Source organism: Macrobrachium rosenbergii, chromosome 4 (genome assembly GCF_040412425.1).
Source record: "Macrobrachium rosenbergii isolate ZJJX-2024 chromosome 4, ASM4041242v1, whole genome shotgun sequence".
Lineage (NCBI taxonomy): Eukaryota > Metazoa > Arthropoda > Malacostraca > Decapoda > Palaemonidae > Macrobrachium > Macrobrachium rosenbergii.
In genome coordinates this window covers 58,317,743-58,345,243 of record NC_089744.1, presented here as the reverse complement: position 1 = coordinate 58,345,243, position 27,501 = coordinate 58,317,743, and the positions used below count along the sequence as shown (strand labels likewise).

General features: G+C 41.7%; 1 protein-coding gene and 2 long non-coding RNA genes across 4 annotated transcripts in view; 1 reads left to right on the top strand and 2 right to left on the bottom strand.

The window, feature by feature from the left end:
• Nucleotides 1–5,358, top strand: part of LOC136834954 (uncharacterized) — a 90,391-nt gene extending 85,033 nt beyond the window's left edge. For both annotated transcript variants that reach the window (XR_010851939.1, XR_010851938.1), the window contains 2 exons: nt 199–308; nt 4,620–5,358. This is a non-coding gene — a long non-coding RNA (uncharacterized lncRNA). The remainder of the gene's footprint in view (nt 1–198; nt 309–4,619) is intronic.
• Nucleotides 5,359–12,563: 7,205 nt separating this feature from the next.
• Nucleotides 12,564–13,100, bottom strand: LOC136837781 (uncharacterized). Its single transcript, XM_067102707.1, has one exon. It carries the CDS (start codon nt 13,098–13,100, stop codon nt 12,564–12,566), a length of 537 nt encoding a protein of 178 aa, XP_066958808.1.
• A 4,037-nt stretch (nt 13,101–17,137) lies between these two features.
• The window catches only part of LOC136834951 (uncharacterized), a 207,905-nt gene continuing 197,541 nt past the window's right edge, over nt 17,138–27,501 (bottom strand). The window contains exons 6-7 of the long non-coding RNA XR_010851936.1: nt 17,804–17,915; nt 17,138–17,644 (exon numbers count right to left, since the gene is read on the bottom strand). This is a non-coding gene — a long non-coding RNA (uncharacterized lncRNA). The remainder of the gene's footprint in view (nt 17,645–17,803; nt 17,916–27,501) is intronic.

Genomic DNA, 27,501 nt, shown 5'->3' with positions numbered 1-27,501 from the left:
CACAAAAATTGTGTAGCGGGAGTAACTTCGGCAGTGAACGAGTCTAATATCTAATACTTAACGGGAAATTGTTACATCGTAAGGATCTCATTTGTCGATGTTTATTTTCAGATTAGGGGGTACATTTCCATCGAAGAGAAGAGTAGTCGTATATTTTGGCATTCTCATAATCTTTGCTCCTATTTCTTTTCTTTTCAGGCATCATTGGGCAGAGTGGGTTATTTTTCTTTACTGATGTTAGGAACGTCAGCGTGGAAGAGCTGTTGGTGTCGTGACGACTACGATTGCTGGTTTTATGGGTTGCGGAGGTAGGAGCTCCCAAGATTGCTTTGTTTTTTCCTGAACCGTTGATGGTTTTTGTCATAACATCACAAAAAAATCATTAACCAACAATTGCTTACACGTCATATTCTCTTTCCGCATGTCCTGGAATCGCATTCCTTTTCCCAGTTATAGCTAAAGGTTTACTTGGGGCATCGTTGTTTATATCACATACACGATCAGGTGTCATCCTCATCTATTTATAACCCACCCTTTGATACTTAAGCCTTCTCTTTCTGTCCCTTGTTCGAACTCGGGGCTAGGTTGGAGTAACCAGTACACGTTCCGTCAAACCCATCAAATTTCTGTCGACTCTAGTTAGTATCAACCGAAATTGAGAGAGAGAGAGAGAGAGAGAGAGAGAGAGAGAGAGAGAAACAGTATATGATTGTGATGAGAGGGCTTTGCTGAGGATATCTTCACTCCACCGGCATGGAGCCGTTCAATAGATATTTGCTGTCTTTCCTCTTTTACTTGTCACTTGTATTTTTAGTTAGCGGCAGGTCTTACAATCAACAGAGTTGGTTAGTTTGCCGAAAAGTTATCTGCACTGAACGCCGGATACCATAGACTGCGATGCTGTCTGTGTGATGTCAGAGGTACAATGCTATTAACCTTGTACCTGGTATGTTTCCCAACGGCAGAATGACAACACCATTTGCCACCCTTTCTAAAGGGGTAGTTATTTAGTTAGATTTTATATATATATATATATATATATATATATATATATATATATATATATATATATATATATATATATATATATATATATATATATATATATATATAAATATAAATATAAATCAAAGTCCTATAAGAAGGCATATATATATATATATATATAATAATGGGAAAAAATATATATTAAAGATATATATATAAGAAGATATATATATATATATATATATATATATATATATATATATATATATATATATATATATATATATATACCCCACCGCCAAATCAAAGTCCTTCAAAAGAAGGCATCGTGCTTACCCCATATAATAATGGGAAAATATTAAAGTATAGAAGAAGAAGAAGAAGATGTATATATATATATATATATATATATATATATATATATATATATATATATATATGTATATATGTATATATATATATATATATATATATATATATATATATATATATATATATATATATATATATATATATATATATATTGGATTGTAATGATGGGGTGCATATCGTATTTATGAATACTTCAGGCTGACTTGGAAGTGGATTTCTGCTCGTTTAAGGAGACTGATATAACGATCACTACTTTCTTTTATGGGACATGATCCAAAAGTAACAAATAAAACATTTCATAAAGGAAAAGTTACTAGATAATGTGAAAGTTAAATAAACCGAAAGCTCTTAATTTACTGTTTTCTTCATTGACTTTTGGCATTCATCGAGACACCTTGCCTCTTGTACCAAACCACTGATGTTTGCTGATAGTTTTCAAGACTTCTTGGTAAAGTTAGGACTGTAATCCTAAACTCAACAACCATCCCCTTCCTCCTCCTGTATTCGGTGTAACAAGCCACGGTGATATTTAATTTTACCTGTACAAGTACTTACCCTTCTCTGCTATTTGTTCCGATTATTGGAAATATCGCTATCATTCATGTGGCGCTTGAACACATTCAGTATAATATTTAAAGTAATATTGAAGAGAGATCTTTTCGATGTGAATGGTAAGAAACGCACAGTGTTCATGACGGTTGGGAGTATTCTATAAAAAGATTGCGTGAACAGATTAATGATGATAATAATTAGTAAAAAAAGAACACACCTCCAGAATGCCAATGACCAATGAATAAATGTGATGGTAACCAAAAACATGGTTCAATCAATGAAGTGTTTGAACTGAGGAAGATCCTCGTTCTTTTTATAAAAATTTGTGAGTTTACTGCATTTCGTAAGTTTAATTAGTGTTAGCATGTAATATAATAATAATAATAATAATAATAATAATAATAATAATAATATTCTAATAATAATAATAATAATACTAATATTCTAATACTTGACTCTGACCTCCAGAATTCATCTACCGGAGCCTCCTGCTGAGTAACTCTACGGATTTGTATCTCCGCTTTTCACTTCATTTTCAGTTATAGTTTACACAGTAAGCTGCCTTTTTAATTTTAACAGAGCAGTAATAATAATAATAATAATAATAATAATAATAATAATAATAATAATATGCATAACCTGGAACATTTCAGAAATAAATGAAATACATCTTCAATAAGAAAATATTTTCTATGATTGGAAATGATGTTCAGCCCCGTAACAGCAGATATGTTACATCCCAGCTATTCCGATTTGATCGTAAACGCGCTGGTAATGTTCATTAAACAAAGACTCCTTCCCTTCACACTGCATCAGCGATTACAAATCACCAGTCTCTGCATACGTGTCAATAATTCAAATGAGTCTGCAACTGCAGCGGCTTGAACAAGGCAGCGTTGGCCTCACGGGACTCCAACCTCCTGGAGTGAACTGGATAAGCGAGTTCTGTTACGTAAAACGATTAGTTTCTAAATTTTTCTGTTGTCAGTAAGTAGAATGATTGAATTCTTTCTTTTATATCTAAGCTCTAATAGTCGCCGTAGCCTCACCATTTCTTTACAGTATAAAATCACAAAGTTATCTCACATAGTTTATGAACCATTTCGATAGCATTAATTCTAAGAAATCAATGCAACTTTCTCAACTTTCTTCTTCTTCTTCTTCTTTTAACGTGCTTTTTTCCCATTTTTGTATGGGGTAAGCACGATGCCTTCTTTTGAAGGACTTTTGATTTGGCTTTGGGGTAGACCTGTAGTCTCGATCGGCTGCCCTGCCTGACATCGCTTAGACCCCGGTAGCGTATGTTTCATGTATCATACCCGACCCAACGCCCTTCCTTCCCAGCAGCGAGAAGTTGTTGCGCCGGTAGGGCGAGAGTCTCAACTTTATAATAATAAAATTCTCTTCATAAAACTCCTCACAAGGAACCTATTTCAATATTCTTGATTTTCTCTGGTTGCATAATATAAAACCTATGATTAAAAAGAACTACTTTTATAACATTTGCAGAGTGCAGCAGAATACACTGCCACACTCCTATCAATTTAAAAATGGAAAAAATACACGATTATAGCAACATAGTATTAATCTTAGTTTTTTATTTGAACATAATAAAAGCTTCTGCATAAGAACAACAAATTTAGGGACTCTTAAACACCATCAGACCTGAGCAAACGTTATCGTTGATTCAGACCAACTCTTCATTCTTTCAAGTATATTGTTATTGTCACTACATCTGTACACACTGTTTATATATATATATATATATATATATATATATATATATATATATATATATATATATTTATATATATATATATATATATATATATATATATATATATATATATATATATATATATATATATATATATATATATATATATATATATATATATTATATATATATTTATATATAAGTACCTATTCATATATATATACAACGATGTCCTCTATAATTTTCTCATATATTTTATATATGCTTAGTATCACAAGTCTTATATCCAAAAGGGAAATACATATAATATATATATATATTATATATATTATATACATATATATATAATATATATATATATATATATATATATATATATATATATATATATATATATATATATATATATATATATATATATATATATATATATATATATATATATATATATATATATATATATATATATATATATATATATATATATATATATATATATATATATTATATATATATATATTTATATATATTGGTTACACCAAGTACCTATTCATAGTAGCCACAACGATGTCCTCTCAATTTTTCTCACACATTTTTGTATCCTACAAGTCTTATATCCAAAAGGGAAATACACAAACGCCTAGTGAATCAAGAATTTATGTTCCTATCTTCCTAGTGAATATGTGATTTTGATAAAATCCAGCATATCAGTTAACTAAGAATCAAGCCAATATGGCTGACAAAGAGGGTTTCCAACTCATTTTTGAATCCAAACAATAGAGTTCCCCCATCTTCAAACCCCCTACCACAAGAACACACCTAGATTTCCCCCCCTCTGTGGGGTAGTGTTTGTGAGTTCAGATCAGAGAGGTTACAGGTATAATAGGGCGCTAGCCGCGCAAAGGGGAGCTAGGATCTTAAGCTGTAACCACCTAATCTTTAGGACCATTTTTCCCTTGACTTCTTGACTGGTGCCAGACTATTCTTTCAGGTATACCTGGATGGGCAAAGACACGCCAAGCCCGCGTCGAGTTTGAAAAACATGAGGAGAGACTTCCCAACCGTGTTCCGGGGCAGACGTCCTTTTCCCCTGTTCTCTGGGTGATGGGCACGACAACTCGAATGGCCGCTGATACTATATTCCTGGCTGAAGTATACGTCTTAAGGTAAAGTCTGAGAGTTAGTCTGCACCAGCAACCACTGTCCCCCTTTTCAGTCTATTTAATCCTTTCTTAGTGCATCTCCAAGACTTTCACATTTTCATTTCTACTCAGGCGTTCCCTTCGTGTAAGCCACGCCATCCTCATTCATCCTTTAAAGCACATTTGTTCAGTATCCTCATAACCTGTAATTAAGTCCTCCCGTTAAAGTGTTAAATTGGGCTAACTAAGAGTCAGAAGGTAAGATTGTTCATTGTGCTTTGTTTAGTAACAAGGGAGGTTTCATTTGCCCCCACGTGTTTGTATTAACTCCGGAATTCTCTTCCAGAAGACGACATAGCCTGCCCAGTTCGCAAATCTATGCCAAGATACCCTTTACTGACTGCCCTCCAAATTTCGCAACCACTCCTGGTCGCAGTCTGATTGCGAGAATCCGTTGCCCACACAGAAAACATCTTGATTAACTATATGTCCATTATCCTGGATTTTACCCCTTTCATTGTATTGCTGCCTGTGAATTGATGCATTTCTGGCATATCAGAGTTAATTGTTTTAATGGGAATTGTTGCCTCTGTGGCCCCTCATATTTACATTGCTTGTCTTTAAATTACTGCATTTATGATCTATCGTATGTGATTGTGTCTGTAAATTGTTACATTTTTGGTCTCACATACTTGCCCCATTTTCTGTAAATAAACCCCTTTTAAATGTAAAAGAATTCTAATTCCAAATTGGCAACCTTCATTATTTAAGTAAATCAAGGAAAATTCTAAGATAAGCTCCAATAGTATTCCTTTTGTTCATAATCGGGGACCCCCCTTGGCACCGAAGGCAGTCTATAATAATAAATTGTCCAAAATTCCGTCCCCCCAAGGACCCTGTTTATGATAGTGACGACCGTTGCCAAGAATCCTATAGAATAGCTAAAATAGCGTTGCTAAAGACTAAGAAATGAACCAGGAATAAATTATTCATTTAAATTAAATATATTCCATTATCCACAAAAGGCATAGAAGTGACTGGGGCGAAAATAATTAAGGTAAAAGGTTATTATCATTAAGTTCGTAACATTAAGGATATGTAGGGTAAATAAGAACAGTGATATTAATATTTCTTTAAAGAAAAACGCAACAAATCTCTTTTCGTTAGAATTTATTCAAAACACAGGCAAAAGCGCATAGGTTCTTAAATTAGCAAAGCAGAGCGGCAGACGCGAATTTTTCATCCGCAAAATTTCCGAGTGTAGGAGCAAAGTGTTGTGTTGCCAGATGAATGAGCATAGGAATTAGGAAGTGCTTTGTTAGGGAAGTACTGCATGTGTTAGCTAGAACAAGTTAGCTAGGAGTTTATTCAGGAACAGTTACGGCAGAGAAACATGCACAATTTCTCTGCCCGTGATATAGGATTTTGAATTTACAGTAGCTAAAAGAAACCGTGTAGCAATTTCTGGCGTCTGACACAGGGCGAAGAGTCGTTGTGTTCAAGTTTGCGCATGCGCAAATAATTCCATTGCCGTAACAATAAAAAAAACATTCCCAAGTGTAGTTATTTAAAGACCTCCCAGCGTATATTCAGTAAAATAAAGACATTGCTGATGTTTAACGTTAAACCATTTACTTTTTCATTCAAAACCCGCATTTATCAAGGAAAGTAGTGTTTTTTTTTTCAGTTCCTTCCAATTTCACTTCCCATTCTCTGTCGCACGACAAAGCACGCGAGCGAATGATCAGCTGTTTCTTACACAAGCGACTCGCTCCCACATCTCCCGTTCGCTGAACGAACTTTCATAACTTTTTGCCCAAACGTAAACCGTGAAAATCTTTGAAAATAATTTGCAACCCTTCACCCACCATATCACTTATTATGACGGGAGCGAGACAGAAAAAATTATGTAAATACCAAAAGTTCATTTTAGAAAAAAAGGTAACAATGTAATTTGCACACCTAATTTCTTTTCTCATAAGCACAAAGTGACTAAAATTCATAACAAATACGTTCCATTACCTCGCCTTTCCGAGAGAGAGAGAGATTTTTTTTTTATTCTCTTTCTTTTCCTTTTTATCCTAACACGTGATTGACACAAATGTATCTACTAGTTTGAAAAAACAACCCACAAATCATAAAAGCTAAATACAAAGAATTTTCTTTAGTGTAACTCACTTTTGAACTTTTAAGATTCAAACTCATTATTCATTTATCATATACACAGTGTGCGAAATTTATAAGTGCTCATGTTCAGCGAATAATCTCACATACCTGCTTTCCTTTTTCGTGCTTCATCCCAGATTAATTCTCGCGCGCCATAAAGTGCACGGACATCTATTTGATTACACGTTATTCAAGTGTCGTACATGAGTTGGGTATATCTCATTCTAGGCTTGCTTATGCTGCAAGCGCCAAATTGCATATTGAGTGCACTCCCCATATTCTCCCTTTCCTCATGTCCGGGAGGAGGCTTCCTTTCCCCATGTTAGGAAGCGATCTCTAGTTCTTAGAACACGCCACCCACTTGAGTCACGCCCCAGTTCCATTTCTCACAGTGCCACTAATCTGCGACACTGCCAAGCAACCCAATCACTGAAGCACTTATCTTTCTTCTTTCCTTTTCCTTTCTCACTCACTTTCTGCCGGAGTCTCTCATTTCCCACGTACTCATTACTTACCTTCTGCCTCAGGCAGAGTGCCATTCCCTTCAGTGCCATTTTGTGCACTGACATTTTGCATTGTTCCACGGAGCACACTGGCACCACAGTGCCACCCAACCAAATAATCACTCCTAAGTCATTGCACCTGTACTTTAAGAAACAGAGTGCCCTACAACCAGTGTTTCTGCCCATAAGGACCTTAGCTCCTTCAGGAACACCCCATTAACAGTGCATCCACTCATAAGGACTCAGACTTCCTTCAGGAACGCTCCCCTACTGTGGCCTTCGCACGGCACACTCAAGCACAGTGCCACCTCATTAAAAGGTGCCACTCACTGAAGTGCCAATAATTTAAAGGACACTTCCCCATCATCACAAACCTTTTCCTCCAGGAACGCCCAGTTAATCCACTTAGCCGCCCTTCCCCACCAGCAACATGTCAACCGAAGAACACCAATATTTCCGGGATATAGGAAAGGAAGACGGCCTCACAGGCCCAGCCCTTAACAAGTTTGTAAAGGAGCAGATTGCCAAAAACAGAAAATACGAAGAAGAACAGAGACAGCGAGAAGAGGAAAGAGAAGAAAAACAAAGACAGTGAGAGCGAGAAGATGAAGAACGAAAAAGATAGCGAGAAACTGAAAAAGAGAGAAGACAGCATGAACTAGCCCTCAAAGAAAGCGAGCTGGCGCTCTTGGACAAGGAGCTCGAGTTGGAGAGAGCCAAGAAGGAAAGCACAGAAGCTCTAACAGCCCAACAAGCCTCTAGCCCCACACCATCTGCCCTAAATACCTCCCTATCAACACTCAATAACTTTGTCAGCAAATGGACTGAAGATAAGCCGGAACAACGGCTTGAAGAGATCGAGTTCCTCTTCGAGACGTATGATGTCGGCCCAGCTGAGAGGGCCTTATTGCTCACCAAGCACCTGGATGGGAAGGCTAAGGGAACCCACCGAGCGCTGGACAGGGATCAACGAGGAGACATGGCTGCTGTCCGTGAGGCCATCGCCAGGGCGTATGAAATTACTCCTGAGGGGTGGAGACACGGGTCCGAGGTATGACCAAGGACATCGGCTGGGCCTGGACAGAATGGGCCTGTCACAAGACTCAGGCTGGGACCCGCTGGTTTGAATCCTTACAGTGCAACACCTTCAAGGATGTGTTCAACAGGACCATACTGGAGGACCTCTTCCAGTGTGTACCCAGGTCTCTGGCTGTGGTTAACTGTATCAGGCACGGAGTGGAATTCCTGCTAGGACGAGACATCCTCTGGGGATGTCCCCGACCCCCGCCATTCTATTGCCTGACTGCCTCCGCCAGTAAGGCCGTGCCAAAACTTTGAGTGGGACACAGCCTCTGTGACAGCTGTGCCACCCTCAGCCCAACCTTCCGTTCGTCCAAGCGAACCGGACCTAACAGCATCTAAACCATTCCAGGCCTAGTCCACAGATCTCGCGACCGGACAGCCACCAAAAAACTCCTCCCTCATCACGAAGGGATATCGCCAACTACTGCCGCAGGACCTGCAACATAAGAGGGCACTCCAAAAGATGGTCCAAGTGCCCCAGCAGGCTAGCTGCAGCGGCCACCAGCCACCATTTCCACAGATCCAAGAGGCCTTGCCCTCTCATCAAGACAGGAATCTCTGTCCCAAATCACTCCAGGGACACCGAGGGGTCTTGCTCCCCCGGGTCGCCCTTCATCTTTGTCTGAAACCAATTCGCTGCCAGTGCCACTTGAGAGCACTGGTCAGTGCCAAGCTCTTGCCTATCTCGGCTGGAATCTCAACGTCAACCTTACTTCCCGTGCCTGGCCCTGAGTTAGTGCCAGTGCTGGATCCAGAACCTGACCTGAATCCTCCTACGAGAGATCCACCAAACCTCTCAACCATGATCATCGCCCAGTGTGAGCCTCTGTCCCCTGACGTTTCTTCTTCCCACACTCTTCCGCCTGCCGAGGATGACCCTCTGGCAGGCCTGGACATTACCTCTTTTCTGGTCGACCAGGAACTGTCTGGCCAGGATGTAGATGCTGGTTCTATTCCCACGTTGTCACAGCAGCTGAAGTAGGAGACCAGCCCAGTAGCCACTGAGGCTGCCCCTGATCCTACTCCTGATGGTGCTCTTGGCCTTTCTTCAGAGTTGGTACCCTTGTGAGAGGTGCAAAAGAAAGAGCAGGTAGACATTGACTGCTAGTTTATTAAGGGAGCAGGCCACTTATAAAGCAGCGTGCGGACGTCACACAAGGACTACAGGTGACCCGAGGTCAATTGTTCTCAATGTGAAACAGGACAGGTAAATACAGATAACGTGAGAAATAAAATTAACAGATTAGACACAATAATGCTCTGACACATGTACAATACAAAAGGGCACAAATGAGCAAGTAATAAATGCACATTTACATAAAACATGGCAAGGTATCCCGACCTACGGTCACGGGAGAAGGCACCATAAAAACAGGAGGTTCACTAGAGAAAACCCATTGAGCGGGGACTTTACAATACTCCCCCCCCAAGACGTAGGTAACGACTGATTAAAGCAAGTATCTGCTGGGGCACTGGAGAGTGCCTCGGCTCCACGATGTCAGCTGGGGGGTGCGGTGCATGCGGGAGCAGTTGGCTGTGGCGCTGCCTGGGTCCGGGGCCTTACGGGGGCAGCCATGCGACTTTCTTGCAGGCGGTGTGGGCTGTGGGGGCAACGTCCCCTGCGGAGGCCGCTGAGGGAGATTGCCGATGTCCTCCTCCAACAGTGTGGGCTTGAGACGGTCTATTGACACCCAGTCGTTCTTCCCGTGGATGGCCAGCTGGAATGCTTTTTTGTTTCTCTCCAGCACGAGGAAGGGGCCCCTGTAGGGCCTGGTTAAGGGCGGGCGGACGGCGTCGTTCCTGACGAAGATGTGGGTGGCAGAGGACAGACTGGGGGGTGTGAAAGGCAATGTCCCATCGGTATACGTCTGCTGGCAGGGGACCAACTTTCCAACTGTGTCACGGAGCCTCTGGACTGTCAAGGTTGTGGCAATCCCCCGTGATGAGCTCACCCGGGACTACAAGAGACTCCCCATAAACTTTTTCTGCTGCTGACGGGTCGCCGTTGGCTCTGGGGGTGGTCCTCAGCCTGAGGAGGACCAGGGCAGCTGGTACGTCCAATTCTCGGCATTGCAGCGGGCCATGAGGGACGTCTTCAGGGACCTGTGAAACCTTTCCACCAATCCATTGGCTGCGGGGTTGTAGGTGGTGGTGCTGTGGTGAGTGGTCCCCAGCAGGCGTGCCAGGGCAGTCCACAGCTCGGACAGGAAGGCGGGCCCCTGTCCATTGTTATATGGTCCGGGACACCGAACCGGCTGATCGAGCTGGACAGGAGGGCCTTGGCGCATGCACTGGCGGTGGCTTCTTTCATGGGCGTCGCTTTGGGCCACCTGGTGGAGTGGTCGACGACTGTCAGGAGATACCTGGCCCCGCCTGATGGGGGAAGGGGGCCTACCACGTTAACATGGATGTGTCCGAAGCGCCTCCCTGGCTGGGAGAAGTCACCCACCCCCGACTCGGTGTGGCGCCCTACTTTGCTGGTCTGGCACCAGATGCACTGCCGCGCCCAGGTCGTCACATCCTTCCGGATGCCGTGCCAGACAAACTTCTCTGCCAGCAGCTTGGCCGTCGTCCTGCCGGAGGGGTGGGACAGCCTGTGGATGACGTCGAAAACCAGACGGCAGCGGGAGGTGGGTACCAGCGGGCAGGGGTGGCCGGTGCTTACGTCGCACAGCAGTGATGGCCCCCCAGGGGCGAGGGGCACGTCCCTCCACTTGAGCGACGTGATGGCGGTGCAATAGGCTGGAACCTCTGGATCAGTGGCCTGCTCCTGGGTGAGGTCCTCGTAGTAGATCCCGAGCTGCACTGTGTTGAGCTCGATCCTCGAGAGGGCTTCTGCTAAAGGGTTCTTTCTGCCCGAGAGGTACTTGATGGTGCAGGTGAACTCTGCGATGGCCGTGAGATGCCGCTGCTGCCTGGAGGACCATGCATCCCCCTGCTTTGTGAAGGCGTGGACCAGGGGCTGGTGGTCCGTCCAAATTGTAAAGGGCGTGCCCTCCAGGAGGAACTTGAAGTGGCGTACCGCCTGGACACTGCACAGAGCTGTCTGTCGAAGGTGCTGTAGCGGGACTCGGCGGGGCTGAACTTCCTGCTGAAGGTGGCGATGGGTTGGGGGGCTCTGGCGATGACCTACTCCAGGACGACCCCACAGGCGACGTTGCTGGCATCTGTCGTCAGCTGGAGGGGGGTGTTGGGGTCCTGGTGGGCCAAGGCGGTTGCCTCGGCGAGGGCGGCCTTTGTCAGGGAGAGGGCCCATTGCTGGTCAGGGCCCCACACTAAGGTCTTCGGATGGCCCTTCAGGACCCTCATCAGGGTGGCCATGGTGAGTGCAACCCCAGGGATGAACCTCCTGTAGTAGTTCACCATCCAGAGGAATTCCTGTACGGCCCTCACGGAGGTAGGGGTGGGGAACCTGGCAACGGCTGCGACCTTCGATGCGAGTGGATGGACGCCTCCTGGGGATATCTCGTGGCCCAGGAAGTCAACTCTTTCGACGCCAAAGGTGCATTTGTCGAACCTGATGATGAGGCCGTTCTCCTGCAGGCGCTGCAGGACCTTCCGGATGTGCCGCAGGTGTTCTTTGTGGTATCTGGTAAAAATTAAAATGTCATCTATATAACAGACGCAGAAGTTCAGGTCCCCCAGGATGCTGTCCCTCAGTCTCTGGAAGGTCACCCCTGCGTTCCTCAGGCCGAAGGTGGAGAAGGTGAAGACGTAGGACCCGAAGGGAGTGATGATGGCAGTTTTGGGGATGTCCTCTGGAGCTACTGGTACCTGGAAGTGGGATTTTAAAAGATCCAATTTAGAAAATATTTTGGCCCCGTGAGGTCTTGCAGGTTTGGGAGAGGTTAGTGGTCTGGTTCTGTGACGAGGTTGAGCCGCCTGTAGTCGCCACAAGGTCTCCAGGAACTGTTCGGTTTCTGCATCATGTGGAGGGGGGAGGCCCACGGGCTGGGGGCCTTCGGGCGTATGCCCATACGCTCCATCTCGGGGAAAGCGTCCTTGGCCTCCTGAAGGCGCCAAGGGGGAAACCTCCGGAACTTAGCGTGCGTCGGGGGGCCCTTTGTCTTGATGTGGGTAAACTCCATGTTTGGCAGGGACCCCGGGCACCTGACGCTGCTCGGGCTTGAATACCTTGGGGAATTCCTTCAGAAGTGAGGCATACTGGTGCGGGGCGATGGAGCAGACTGTGGGCACTCTGGGGCCCATCGCCTGGGAAAGGGACTGGCAGGATTTGGTGTCCAGCAAGCACTTGGGGCCGACGTCGACTGCCAGACCAAAGTGGGCCAGGAAGTCTGCACCCAGGAGTGAGGTCTTCACGTCCGCAACGATGAAACTCCACTTGTACCTCTGGCCAAAGATGCAGACCGACAGGAGTTTGGTGCCGTCTGAGAGGATGGGGGACCCGTTGGCGGCCGTCAGGGAGGCAGCCGGGTCCGACGGGCGTTTGCAGACCTCTCTGGATGGTGGGAACGCTGAGCGTATGGCCCCAGTGTCGATCAGCATCATCCTGCTGGAGTTGGTGTCGCGGACGTAAAAACCTACTGGTGCTGGGCTCCTGGGTGCTTCTGCTGCCATGGCGGCCTGTGCTGTTGGCCACCGCGGCCCCCGTTTTTTGGATGGGCGAAAGGGCAGGGGGGCTCACAGTTCCGGGCATCCTTGCCGTACGCTGGTGGTAGTAGCAAGGCCCTGGCAATTGCTTCTTCTGGTGCTGGGTTGGCTGCCTCCTGATGATGGCGTTAATCTCCTCTTCTGCGGTTTTCTCCGGCTGGAGGGAGTTGATGGGGTGTGCGGGTGTGGATGCCCGCTTCGCTGCCCTCGTGGAGTCCATCAGCTGCTGTGCCGTTTTAATCAGGTCCTCAAGGGGCAGGGTGTAAGGCTCTAGGATCTGGGTCCAAACCTCCGGGAGGAGCTGACGGAAGAAGATCTCCCTCGACAGGCTAATCTCCATGTGCCTGCCGCTGCCGTCCATCCCGAAGAGGATGAGAAGGTCCTGGATGACGTTCCACGTCTTCAGGGTGTTCTGGTCGTGCCAGGGGTTGTTTACGAGGTCGAGGGCGCGGGCGGCTCTCTCGGAGATCGGCAGGGAGCAGGTCTCGATGAGAGGCTTTCAGCTTTTGGTAGGTGGCAGGACTTGTGGCAGACACCCACAGGATGATCTTCATGTAAGCCTCCTCTGGGTGGGCATTGATTACAATGTCTGCCTGCAGCACTTCATCGGTCAGTCCTGCCAACCTGAACTGCCCCTTGACCCTGTAGAGCCATGATGACGGGTTGTTGTGTGTGAACGGTGGCAGCTTTATGGCGAGGGCGGACCTTGGTTGGTCTGTCAGGAAGGGCAGCGCATGAGGAGCGGGTACCGGCGTGGAGGAGCGCGCGAGCCTCGGTGTGGGGCAGGGGGCGAGTGGGTTTTGCACGAGGGATTCTGCAAAGTTTGCGTATTTGGATGTGGGAGGGAATGTCTGTGTCCATGCTCGCTTCTGCACTCTCACTCGGAGTGTGAGTTGCATTCGCGTTAATACATGCTTGGGAGCGTGCCGTGTGGGTCCACTAATGACGCCGGTGATCTCGCCGACAAGGGTCGGTACGCCCGAACGCTTTGTTAAAGCGCCATAGTTAGTCCGTTAGGGGCGTGGGGTAGTTCATCAGGCCAAGACTAAGTCATTGTTTGAGTCTGTTAATGGCTCTGGGAACCACTCCGGGGCCACACTGTGAGAGGTGCAAAAGAAAGAGCAGGTAGACATTCAATGCTAGTTTGTTAAGGGAGCAGGCTGCTTATAAACTGGTGTGCAGACGTCAGTACAGACATACAAGGACATACAGGTGACCCGAGGGCAGTTGTTTTCAATGTGAAACAGGACAGGTAAATACAGATAACGTGAGAAATAAAATTAACAGATTAGACACAATAATGCTCTGACACATGTACAATACAAAAGGGCACAAATGAGTAAGTAATAAATGCACATTTAAATAAATAAAACACGGCTAGGTATCTCAACCTAAGATCATGGGAGAAGGCACTGTAGAAAACGGGAGGTTCACTAGAGAAAACCTGTTGAGCGGGGACTTTACACCCTCATCACCTCCTAGGAATGGCCTAGCCAGACCTTGGAGGCCCCAAAAGAAGAAGATGGGATGGAAGAAATCCACTTAACAAATCAGAGCCATAAGCTCTTCTTGGCACTCGTGCCGAGTTGGCTCAGTGCCGCTTCCATCTCAGAGTGATCCTGGCACCTGCCTGTGAGACCTCTGACCCAGTAGTAAGCTAACCACTAACCCTGTGGGCACTTGTAACACTAACATTTTCCTAACTAACCTCCTTCAAACCCATTCCAGGCTCAAACTGATACCTTTCTTAATTGTATACTGTGATTTACCCTTCAGGTTGTTCATGTTTCAATTTTTTGCGGGTTAATCATAGTGTTGTGCCAATCATAATTCATTGAGTGCCAACTCGTTCAGTGCCAGAGTCATAGGATGGTAGGTTAGGTTAGGTATTTACTATGTGCATTTGCCTAGGAATAGAGTTCTCCTGTCGTTAGAGACAGTTAGCAGAAATGTTTATACCCTTGGATAGGTTAGGCCTGTAAGTTAGCCAACTCAGAACCCCTCTTAGCAGTTAGGTAGACCCCTTTAGCTATTGCAGTGCCAAAGTACATCTCATGTAGGGACGCTAGCTGACTAGTTGGGATGAATAACTAACTTAGCCAAGACCTTCACGCCCGAAAGGGTGTGAATGCCTTTTCAAAGGGGGGACCTGTCAAGAATTTATATTCCTCCCCCCTAGTGAATCGCCATGCAAGTGATTTTGATAAAATCCAGCATATCAGTTAACTAAGAATCAAGCCAATATGGCTGACAAAGAGGGTTTCCAACTCATTTTTGAATCCAAACAATAGAGTTCCCCATCTTCAAACCCCCTACTACAAGAACACACCTAGATTCCCCCCTCTGTGGGGTAGTGTTTGAGAGTTCAGATCAGAGAGGTTACAGGTATAATAGGGCGCAAGCCGTGCAAAGGGGAGCTAGGATCTTAAGCTGTAACCACCTAATCTTTAGGACCATTTTTCCCTTGACTTCTTGACTGGTGCCAGACTATTCTTTCAGGTATACCTGGATGGGCAAAGACACGCCAAGCCCAAGTCGAGTTTGAAAAACAAGAGGAGAGACTTCCCAACCGTGTTCCGGGGCAGACGTCCTTTTCCCCTGTTCTCTTGGTGCTGGGCACGACAACTTGAACGGCCACTGACGCTATATACGTCTAAGGTAAAGTCTGAGAGTTAGTCTGCGCCAGTAACCACTGTCCCCCTTTTCAGTCTATTTAATCCTTTCTTAGTGCATCTCCAAGACTTTCACATTTTCATTTCTACTTAGGCGTTCCCTTTGTGTAAGTCGTGCCTTCCCCATTCATCCTTTAAAGTGCATTTGTTCAGTATGCTCACAACCTGCAATTAAGCCCTCCCGTTAAAGTGTTAAATTGGGCTAACTAAGATGTAGAAGGTAAGATTGTTCATTGTGCTTTGGCCCCACGTGTTTGTATTAACTCCGGAATTCTCTTCCAGGAGACGACATAGCCTGCCCAGTTCACAAATCTATGCCAAGATACACTTTACTACTGCCCTCCAAATTTCGCAACCATTCCTGGTCGCAGTCTGATTGCAAGAATCCGTTGCCCACACAGAAAACATCTTGATTAACTAATGTCCTTTATCCTGGAATTTACCCCTTTCATTGTATTTCTGCCTGTGAATTGATGCATTTCTGGCATATCAGAGTTAATTGTTTTAATGGGAATTGTTGCCTCTGTGGCCCCTCATACTTACATTGCGTGTCTTTAAATTACCCTATTTATGATCGATCATATGTGATTTATGTGTCTGTAAATTGTTACATTTTTGGTCTCGCATACTTGCCCCATTTCCTGTAAATAAACCCCTTTTAAATGTAAAAGAATTCTAATTCCAAATTGGCAACCTTCATTATTTATGTAAATCAAGGAAAATTCTAAGTTAAGTTCCAGTAGTATTCCTTTTGTTCATAATCAGGGACCCCCCTTGGCACCAAAGGCAATCTATAATAAATTGTCCAAAATTCCGTCGCCCCAAGGACCCCGTTTATGACTATATAATATATATATATATATATATATATATATATATATATATATATATATATATATATATATATATATATATATATATATATATATATATATATATATATATATATATATATATATATACACACACAGTATATATAGTGTCTGCGCGTCCGCTGTGTAGACACATAAATAAGTATAATCAACTAGAACTGAATTCTATTTAGAGTATCATCAATCATGACAGCAATGACTTTGATTAATCACGTTATCCTCGAAAGCACAGATTTTTAAACCATATCGGAAATATTCAAATCAACATTAAGAGCATTTCGAAGGCTAAATGGAATTCTGACATGGAGGTTGTACTGCTGAACAGTTTTCCGTTTCTGTTCCTATATATAACAGTGTCGTTTGATCGAAAAACATTTGCTACAGTTAAGGCAGAAAATTTCCAGGTTCCTCGAACTGCAATAATTCAGTTTCGCAATACCCCGTCTTTGTTTACCGTGCTGTAATAAGAAAGTCATAATACAGGTAGAAATAAGATGACTGCACTTTACACTTTTCAAAGAGTTTATTATGTGTAATTAAATCTATATTGTTGCCGATACTTTATGAGTAGTCTCCTCAAGACACTCTAGCATAGAGCATTCTATCAGACTACAGGTCGCTTAAGTTCTACTTCTTTTTTGCTGAGCGAGAGGTTGTGAAAAAAAAGTATGTTTTCTTTTCAATGTTTAAAATCATAGGTCGTATTAAATCTCTTTCAGTAAGGATTGTTATACTCCACAAGGAAAGAGCAAGCTTGTGTTAGACTCTTACAAATTGTATATACTGTAGATGTAGATCCACAAGAAAAAACATTTATTAGTAAAACCAGACACCGTATAACAGAGCAGCAGAGGCACAAGAAGAAATATTTAACAAATACTACTTAGATATTATATACACCATCTTAATATGATTTTACTTGCCTCGAATGACCATTTGCTCACCAGAACTCCTCGAGTGTGACTTTCTGCAAAGAGAAATTCCTTATAATAACACAGACTTTCTGCAAAGAGAAATTCCTTATAATAACACTGACTTTCTGCAAAGAGAAATTCCTTATAATAACAAGTGCGAGTAATTTGATTAGGTGAAAATTGCCTTTAATTCTGAATAAGGAAAAGCATACCTTATTGTTTCTTGTCTTCCTACAGAGTTCAGAGACAACATCGGGGTAAAGTTGGCACTCTCACTTGGAAGACAGGGACATCGTCGTCAAGGGACACGTCTTCGAAGTTCGGCTGGAACAGTTCGAATCGTTCACTGCAATCCCTTCGCAGTTGGCGAAGCGCCAGCTGGTGATGCTTACCCGGTTAACTACTTGAATATTATAATTCTGTGCAAGAGTCGATTATGGGCATTGGAAAGCCATCTTTCATGAACACATTATGGTATTTCCTGTAGCTAAACATGTCTTACCCCATCTCTCTTTACACACACACACACACACAGTAACTCTTAATATACAGTTAGTTTAGGCGGAAAATGTATACTGACGTTCGATTAGCTGCTAAAAGTAAGTATAAATCGAATTGTCATTATCTGTCTCATATTTGTTTTCTTGGGTACCTAGCATTGATTACAAACATTGCCATAATTCATTCATAAAAGTTATGTTTAGTTTTCTGTGCAGCTGTTGGAAACCTTTAAAACCCAAAATAAACTTCCTGAGATTTCAATTACTTAACCATTATTTAACAAACTGCCACTGAGTAAACAAAATTGAAAATCGTCATTTTTATTCACTGGTGAGACATGCCGTTTACATTGCAAAAAGTTTGCAATTTATGACGAGCCCACACACGTACATCCACCACAACTTTTTTCGTAAAATTACGTTTTCTATTATATTATCAATAACTGTATTCTTTACTATGTGTCTTGCTCTAGGTTTCTTAACAGGAAATGTATATTTACAGTGAGAATTTAATAGTGAGTTGAAATTTCTCAGTAAAAAACCTAAGTGAAGGACTAAAACTATATCTCTTACAAAGGAAAGAATTCTTATTTTTCGTGTAATTTATTTACCAGTGACAAAGTGCTTGAGTATTTGTTTTACTTCAGACAGGAAAATCACATAACACCAGCACTTAAGTTTTGTTAATTTTATTGCAAATTACCTTCAGTAAGCAAGCCTCCGAAGTCCAAACAAATGATAGACAAAATCAGTAAAAAAGAAAATTTTGTAAACGGTAAAAATTCACGAGTCCCATTTTTTTCCAAAGAGGGTATCTCTCGAAGTACGGTTAGTTTGGTCATGAAATATTTACTGCATTTCGATTGGCTGACAGTAACTCGAATTCTGACTGGGCATTGTTTCCCTAACTTGAAGAGGTAATGTATATGAAATGCAGACGACTTTTAGCAGTATTGCCAAAACTGTAAAAACAATCTTCTGAAGAAATGTATCTCAATTTGTTCATATAAAAAAACAAAAATGTATGGGAATGCTCTAATTATGCTCATAAGAGAAATTTATTTACTAATCTATTTTAATAATAAAATAGCTTTTTCTTGAAATAATTCCAGTGGTATTTGTAAACAGTGGTTTCCATGGTAACAACTATGAAACAACCAATCAGAATTATGGTTGCGGGAAATTTTCTTCGACCAATCGAAACTCACTTTATATTTCCCGACTTAACTAACAGTACATCATGGGTTCCTCTCGACATCAACACTTTTTTTACGAAAGGGTTGATGTCGAATATTTTGTCTCTAGAAGCTTGCTTACTGATAGGAATTTATGATTTAATTACGGAAATTAAGGCGGCTGGATACTATCTAAAGCGAGAATATTAATATATTAAAATTCAACTGACAAAGGCCAAGTGAGGTGGTAAAAACCTAATGGCAAAAATTTGTCTGATATAAAGAGAACATAATAAATAGATTACAAAATTCTTGTATTTCTAGTAATTAATTAACTCAACTTTTAAGGCTTCAGATGGAAAAATCATTTAGTATCCACATTACTTAATTTCCTTAATTTTATTGCAAATCACTTTCTTGAAAACCTCTACAGTGAAAATGATAGACACCAAAAAAATTTATAAAAATAAAAATATTAAAAAAAAGTCTCAAAATTAATGAGTTCCATCTTTTTCCAAACAGGAACACATGAGTAAGATATCTCTCGAAGTAAGGTTAGTTTGGGCGGGCAACATATACTGCATTTCGATTGGCTGACTATGACTCGAATTCTGATTGAAATTGGTTGCCAGGAGGCTGCATTTTCCTCAGTTTTAACGGAAAGTCCGTTTGACCCTATAGCCTTACTATTCAGGCCTTTTTTGCCCTCAGTCAATATGGCCGGATTGTAGACAGTTATCCAAATGTGGCCATTTTCCATGCACGGTGATAAATTGGTTGCCAACAGGCTGCATCTTTCCTAGTTTTAAGGGAAAGTCCATTTGACCCCCAAAAAACACCCAAGGCTATATACTATTCGGGCCTTTTCCCCCCCTGCAATGTAGTCGGATTGCAATCAGTCGTCCAAAGATGGCCATTTTCCATGCATAGTGATCAATTGCTTGCCAATAGGCTACAATTTTCTGAGTTTAAAGGAAAAGTCCGTTTGACCCCCCCAAAAAAACACCCAAGGCTATATATATATTGTATATATATATATATATATATATATATATATATATATATATATATATATATATATATATATATATATATATATATATATATATATATATATATATATATATATATATATATATTACTATCCTGGCACTTTTTGTCCCCTGCAATATGGCCGGATTGCAATCAATTGTTCAAATTATGGCCATTTTCCATGCATTGTATTCAATTGGTTGCAAATAGGCTGCATATTTCTCAGTTTTAAGGGAAACTCCATTTGACCCCTAAAATCTCCCAAGGCCTTAGCATCAGAACCTTTTTTGGCCCCTTGTATATGGCCGGAATGCAATCAGTTGTCCAAATGTGGCCATTTTCCATGCATAGTGATCAATTGTTTGCCAATAGGCTGCATTTTTTCAATTTTAAGGAAAAGTCTGTGTGACCCCAAAAAAACACCCAAGGCTCTATGCCTTACTATTCGGGCCATTAAGTCCCCCTATAATATTACTGGATTGCAATCAGTTTTCCAAATGTGGCCATTTTCCATGCATAATGATCAATTACTTGCCAATAACTTGCATTTTTATAATTTTTAAGTAAAAATCCGTTTGACACTCAAAAAAACACCCAAGCCTCTTTTGCCATCCAATATGACTGGGTTGCAATCAGTTGGCCAAACGCAGCTATTTTCCATGCATAGTGATCAGTTACTTGCCAATAGGCTGTATTTTTCTGTTTTGGGGAAAGTCTGTTTGACCCCCAAAAACACCCAAATATCCTTACCATTCGGCATTCGCCCCCCCCCACCCTCCAATATGGCCAAATTGGAATCAGTTGTCCAACTGTGGCCATTTCCAAAGAATAGTAATAAATTACTAAGAAAAATGCAGCCTTTTGCCAAGCAATTGAACACAATGTATGGAAAATGGCCAAAATTGGACAACTGATTGCAATCCAACCATAATGCAGGGGAGAAAAGTGCCCACATACTTATGCTAAAGCCTTGGATGTTTACTAGGGGGTCAAATGGACTTTCCTTAAAGTTTGAAAAATGCAGTCTGTTGGCAAGAAATAAATCATTATGCATAGAAACTGGCCACATTTAGACAAAAATTGGCCACATTTGGAGGATTGATTACAATCCAGCTATATTTTTTGGTGTCAAAAGGACTTATCCTTAAAACTAAAAAAATGCAGGCTACTGGCAACCAACTGAACACAATGCATGAAAAATGGCCACATTTGGACAACTGAATGCAATCCAGCTATATTGCAAGGGGGCAAAAAGGGTGTCAAACGGACTTTTCCTTTAAACTGAGAAAAATGCAGCCTATTGGCAAGTAATTGATCACTATGCATGAAAATGGCCACATTTAGACAATTGAATGCAATCTTGCAATATTGCAGGGGGTAAAAAAATGCCCGAATAGTAAGGCTACATAGCCTTGGGTGTTTTTGGGGGTTTAAATGGGCGTTTCCTTAAAACTGAGAAAAATGCAGGTTTGATTGATTGATTAATTGAGAGTTATCTGGCGTCACAACTACCAGGGTCACCGACGCCGAATACTAAGTGTGATCTTTTCATTTTTATAGTATGTTATAAAAATTAAAATTAAAATTCTGCTAAAAAGAACTACATATAAATTTTATTAAAAAGGAAAAACAAAAAGAAAACTAGCTAAAATAAATAAATAAATATATAAAATTCTGCTAAAAAGAACTATTAATAGATTTGATCAGATAAACAGTATAACTTTAGAAAAAAAAAAAAATTATATATATATATATATATATATATATATATATATATATATATATATATATATATATATATATATATATATATATATATATATATATACTAAGACAAACAGCTGTCAAATATATTTGAGAAGACCAGCTTCTTTGATAAAAGAGATAACATTATTAATACACATACTATCTCCCAACAGTTTTGCCATGTTATAATTACCACCTGCTTCACTGCTATTTGATAAAAATGATTCCTAAGTTCCACCAGACTGGGACACTCAACCAGCAAATGCCTAACAGTCAGTGGAACCAAGCAATCGTCACAGAAGGCTCATTCTCCCCATTCATCACAAAGCCGTGAGTTAAACGTGTATGGCCAATACGTAATCTACACAATACAACCTCCCACTTCCTTGGCATTAGGTCATATTTCCAAGGGTGTGTCTGACTAGTGATTTCTTTCATTTTATTGGGGCCTACTCTGTCCCACTGAAGTGCCCATAATTGCTGGATGGATTTCCATATAATATGGAATGCATCACGATATGGAACAGGACATTTTCTGGGTATCGGAATTTGTGCTGCTGATTTGGCTAGCTGGTCTGCCTTTTCATTTCCTGATATGTTCACATGGGCAGGAACCCAACAAAAGAAACAATGCTTCCTCTACAATGGTGCAAGAAGATCCACTGCAAGATCTTCAACACTAAGGGATGATCAGTATTGAAGACTTCCAGGGACTCTAAGGCACTTTTAGAGTCACAAAATATTGTGTAGCCAGACACTGGGAGTATTGCAATATGTTCCAGTGCTACTAAGATGCCATACAGCTCAGCTGTAAAGTTTGAAGCAACTGAAGGAAGCGCACCTCTTCGGTTAAAAGATTCACTAAAAACTCCATAACCAACGCCAGCATTGGATTTGGAACCATCGGTAAATATAAATCTTGTATTCATATGCTTTGAAGCATGCTCTAAAAATATTGCCCTCATTTCCTCATCAGATTTATCCTCTTTGCTCCACTGAAGGACCTGCAGAATTTCACAGCAGGTACCTTCCAGACAGGAGTAATGGGATACACGCAAGGAAATGCCACATTTTTCCAATATTTGTATCCTCTAAAATCTTTTTAATTCTATAGCTAAAAGGGCCCAGTAGGATACCTTGGATGATTTTCATAAAAACTGTTAAAAAATATTTCTGTTTGCCACAGCAAAGCCAGAGATTTGGGAAGTCTTTGCACTCTAAACCAGTATCGGAAGCAATGATGACTGACGATAGAGTTCAAGGGGCATTTCTCCTGCATCGACTAGCAAACTAGATATTGGTGATGAACGAAAAGCTCCTGTGGCTATACGAATACCTGAATGATGAACAGAATCTAAAATTTTTAAGTTAGATGAAGAGGCTGAAGAATATACTTCACAACCGTACGACAGCTTTGATAAAATTAAGGTTTTATGAAGCTTTAGTATAAGATTTCTACTAGCTCCCAACTGGTGTGAGACAGCACCTTCAAGATGTGTAGAGCTTCTAGGCACTTTGCTTTGATATGTTTGATATGGGGTACCCAAGTCATTCTGCTGTCAAAAACTAGGCCTAAGAAATAAAGTTTGTTCTACACATGGGATTCTATGGCCATACAAATAGAGGTCTGGATCAGGATGTACTCCCAATCCGGCAGAAGTGGACAGCAGTAGTCTTACTTACAGAGATTTTAAAACCCTGTTTCTCAGCCCAACTTGTTATTTTATTTATCGTTAATTGTAACTTTCTTTCAGCTACAGTCATCCGGGTGGCAGCAAAAGATATTGACAGGTCATCCACAAATAACGTCTTTAAGACCTCTTTTGGAATAACAGATGTAACACTGTTTATGGCCAGAGCAAAAAGTGTTACACTGAGAACACTGCCCTGGGGAACACCTTCTTCTTGGCACCTTTTCTCTGATAAAGTACTGCCAACTTTAACTTTAAAATACCTACGATGTAAAAATGATCTGACAAATAAAGGTAATTTTCCTCGTAGACCACTATTATGCATTGTCTTGAGAATTCCATGTCTCCAAGCAGTGTCATATGCCTTTTCTATATCAAAAAACACTGTCATGTGGTGTTGTTTGGAGGCAAATGCTTCACAGACAGAGGTTTCAAGTTGCAGTAAGATATCCAGTGTGGAGTGCATTTTTCAAGCCACACTGAGAAGGTGTTAAGATACTGTTGTGCTCTAAATACCACATCAGCCTTACATTTACCATTTTTTCCATTAATTTACACAAACAGCAAGTTAACGCAATGGGGCGGTAACTTGCTGCATAGAAGAGGATCTTTTTCAGGCTTAAGAAATGGTAACATGGTTGCCAATTCCCATATGCTAGGGTAGCTGCTTTCATCCCATATTCTATTGATAATGCTGATTATAAAAGTTTTGTGTTCCTTGAAATGTGTTTAAACATTTTATAAGGAATCTCATCAGGGGCCAGGGCAGTGTTCTTGCTCCTGGCTAAAGCAGAGTCAAATTCCCTTTCAGAAAAGGCATATTGTAAGATTCACTTTTGTTTGATGAAAAATCAAGTACCTGTTGTTCTTCCATCATTCTGAAATGATGTCCTGGGGAACTATCTGATTTTTCAGAGACTCGAGCAAAGTGTTCAGAAAATATATTACTAACTTCTGTGGCATCAGTGACATGATTATTATTTACTTTACGGACTGGAGGAGGATTGGGTGTAAATTTACCTGAATTTTCTTATTTTCTTCCAAATGCTGCTGACTGGTGTTCTGCTGTTAATAGAGGATACATATCCTGCCCATGATTGTCTTCTGGCAGCTTTCATAGCTTTTTCGAAATCGTGCCCTACACTGTTTATAAGTGATGACATTATCCACAGTGCGATGTCTACGGCACCTGGTCAATGATGACCTTGTAGCTCGATGCAGCAGCCTTAATTCTTCTGACCACCATGGAACTGGCCGTCTCCTGAAAAGTCCTTTAGTTCGAGGAATTGAATGTAAGCCAGCAGTATGGAAAGTTCCATTGAGGAGATCGATGGCATCATCTACACTTGGGAAATCTTTGGCATCCCCTTCCAGCTCACTCAAATCTTCGAATTTTTTCCAATTTGCTTTCTCTAAGCACCATCGTGGTGATCTTGGGATAGGTGGATCATCATTGGTGCTGATTATAATTGGAGAATGGTCACTGGTATGCCAGTCATCACTTGTTCTCCAACTAAAATCAACACTGCAATTAGAGCTACAAATTGAAAGGTCAATGCAGGAGACAGTACCAGTCTGAATGTGATAATGGGTAGGTTCTCCAGTATTAAGAAGGCCTATATCTTCATTTTCTACGATAGATGCCATCATATTCCCTTTTGGTTTGATGTTACATCTCCCCACAATGGATGTCTGCTGTTGAAGTCACCAAGAAGAAGAAATGGCTCTGGTAGCTGCCACATTAAGGATATTAAGTCCTCTCGGGAGACATGACTATTGGGTGGAATGTAAAGGGAACATATGGTATACTGCCTTCTTAAATTAATCCGTACAGCCACAGCTTGAAGTGGAGTGTTTAGTTTTACTTTGTAGTGTGGAGTATCTCGACGGATATAGATGAGGATCACCGTGATTTCCCACTTCCAAATCAAATTCAGTTCTGAAGTGAACATATTCCCTAGGACAAGGGGTATATTCACCTAGCATGGTCTCTTGCAAACATACCCCAACAGGAGAATGCTCATAGAGCAAAAGCTTCACTTCCTCATACTTTGCTCAGAGTCCCTGACAGTTCCACTGAATTATAGAAGTGAATTTATTTCTGTCTGGGACCATCAGTATGGTTCCTTTTACAAGATTGGGAGGGTTCTTTTTTTTTTGGGAGGACAATTTAATCAGTTTTGTTGGCTTCTTGGGGGAATAACCACCTTGAAAGAGCCAACATCCTTTCCTTCAGTGTCTTTGACACTGAGCGGTTTTTTTGTTTCTTTTCTCTCTGTCTCAATCGGGACGGAGAGAGCAGAGGCGTTCTCTAAAGAGACCTCCTCAACTGTCTTGCTATTGCTGGCAGTAGCCAGCTCTGCCTTTAAAGAGGCAGAAGCACCAGCAAGGACTGGCGCTGGGGACCAGCATATGCTGGTTTGTCCTCCAAAGAGGAGTTGGCACCAACAGAAGCTGGCACCGGGCAAGCGAGTGCTGGCCTCGCCTCCAAAGAGGCAGATGGTGGAGGGTGTCTCAACTGACACTTCAATTTTTCTTATCTCTAAGTTGACGTCTTCCTTGTTGGTTCTACTGAACCTTGTCTTCGCATTACCATCGTCAATAGATTCTGATGAATCTGTTAGGCGTCTTTTCAGCGATTCTTTTTGACTCTACCTTTGTGCTTCTTATTACTTTATTTGTCTCTTTCTGTTGGTTTCTAGGTTTTTACTACTACTGAGGCAAAACTTAGACCAGGTCTTACAATCTTAGCTTTTGCTCTCTCTCTTGCTTCCTTAAAAGTTATCCTTTCCATCACTCTTAATGCCTGAATTTCTTTTTCAAATAAATATATATCACACTGTTGAGATGATGATGCATGTCCCTCACCACAGTGAACACATTTAGGTTCCCTTGTGCACATACCATGCTCATCATCTCCACAGTTGACACAAACCGCAGGATTTTCTTGTATTTTCGACCGGCACGTCTGAAGGGTGTGTCCAAAACGTTGGCAGTGGAAACATCTTCTGGGCCTCGGGATGTACTATTTTATTTTGTATCTATGCCAGGCTGCAGAGACATCATACTAACACCCTTCTGGTCCAAACATCATCGGATTGGGTGACGCTCCCAATCACAGTTCCCACATTTAGCTTCGAACATGAACCCCAATCCAAGGTATGATGCCCTTTCCTTTCACACAGACAGGAAATTTAATGAAGGTGGAAATATCCACACTATGTAAACCAAAGAGTTAGAAAATATACATATATATACAGTACATATATATACACATATACATATACATACACATATACACATACATATACATATATAGAAGCGGTAGTCATAGCGGGTGGATAGGAAGATGGAAGAGAATTGAAAAATAAGCTGGAGGAAGAAGTAAAAAGGAGTAGAAAAAAAAAGAGGACAGAGAGAGACATTTAGATTCAAACAGGGGAATGCTTTCCCTCGTTCGAAAGCCCCTTGCCCGTCGCAAATCTACAGCATGAGAAAGAATATTCCATGGTGGAGCCATGCGACTACGTCACGGCAGTCTCTCATTAAGGGGGAATGCAGGTTTGACAAGCAATTGATCACTATGCATGGAAAATGGCTATATTTGGACGATTGATTGCAATTGAGTAATATTGCAAGGGGCAAAAAAGGCACAAAAATTATGGCTATAACCTTGGGTGTTTTTTGGCGCCAAACAGACTTTCCCTTAAAACTGAGAAAAATGCAGCCTATTGTCAAGCAATTGAACACAATCCATTGGAAATGG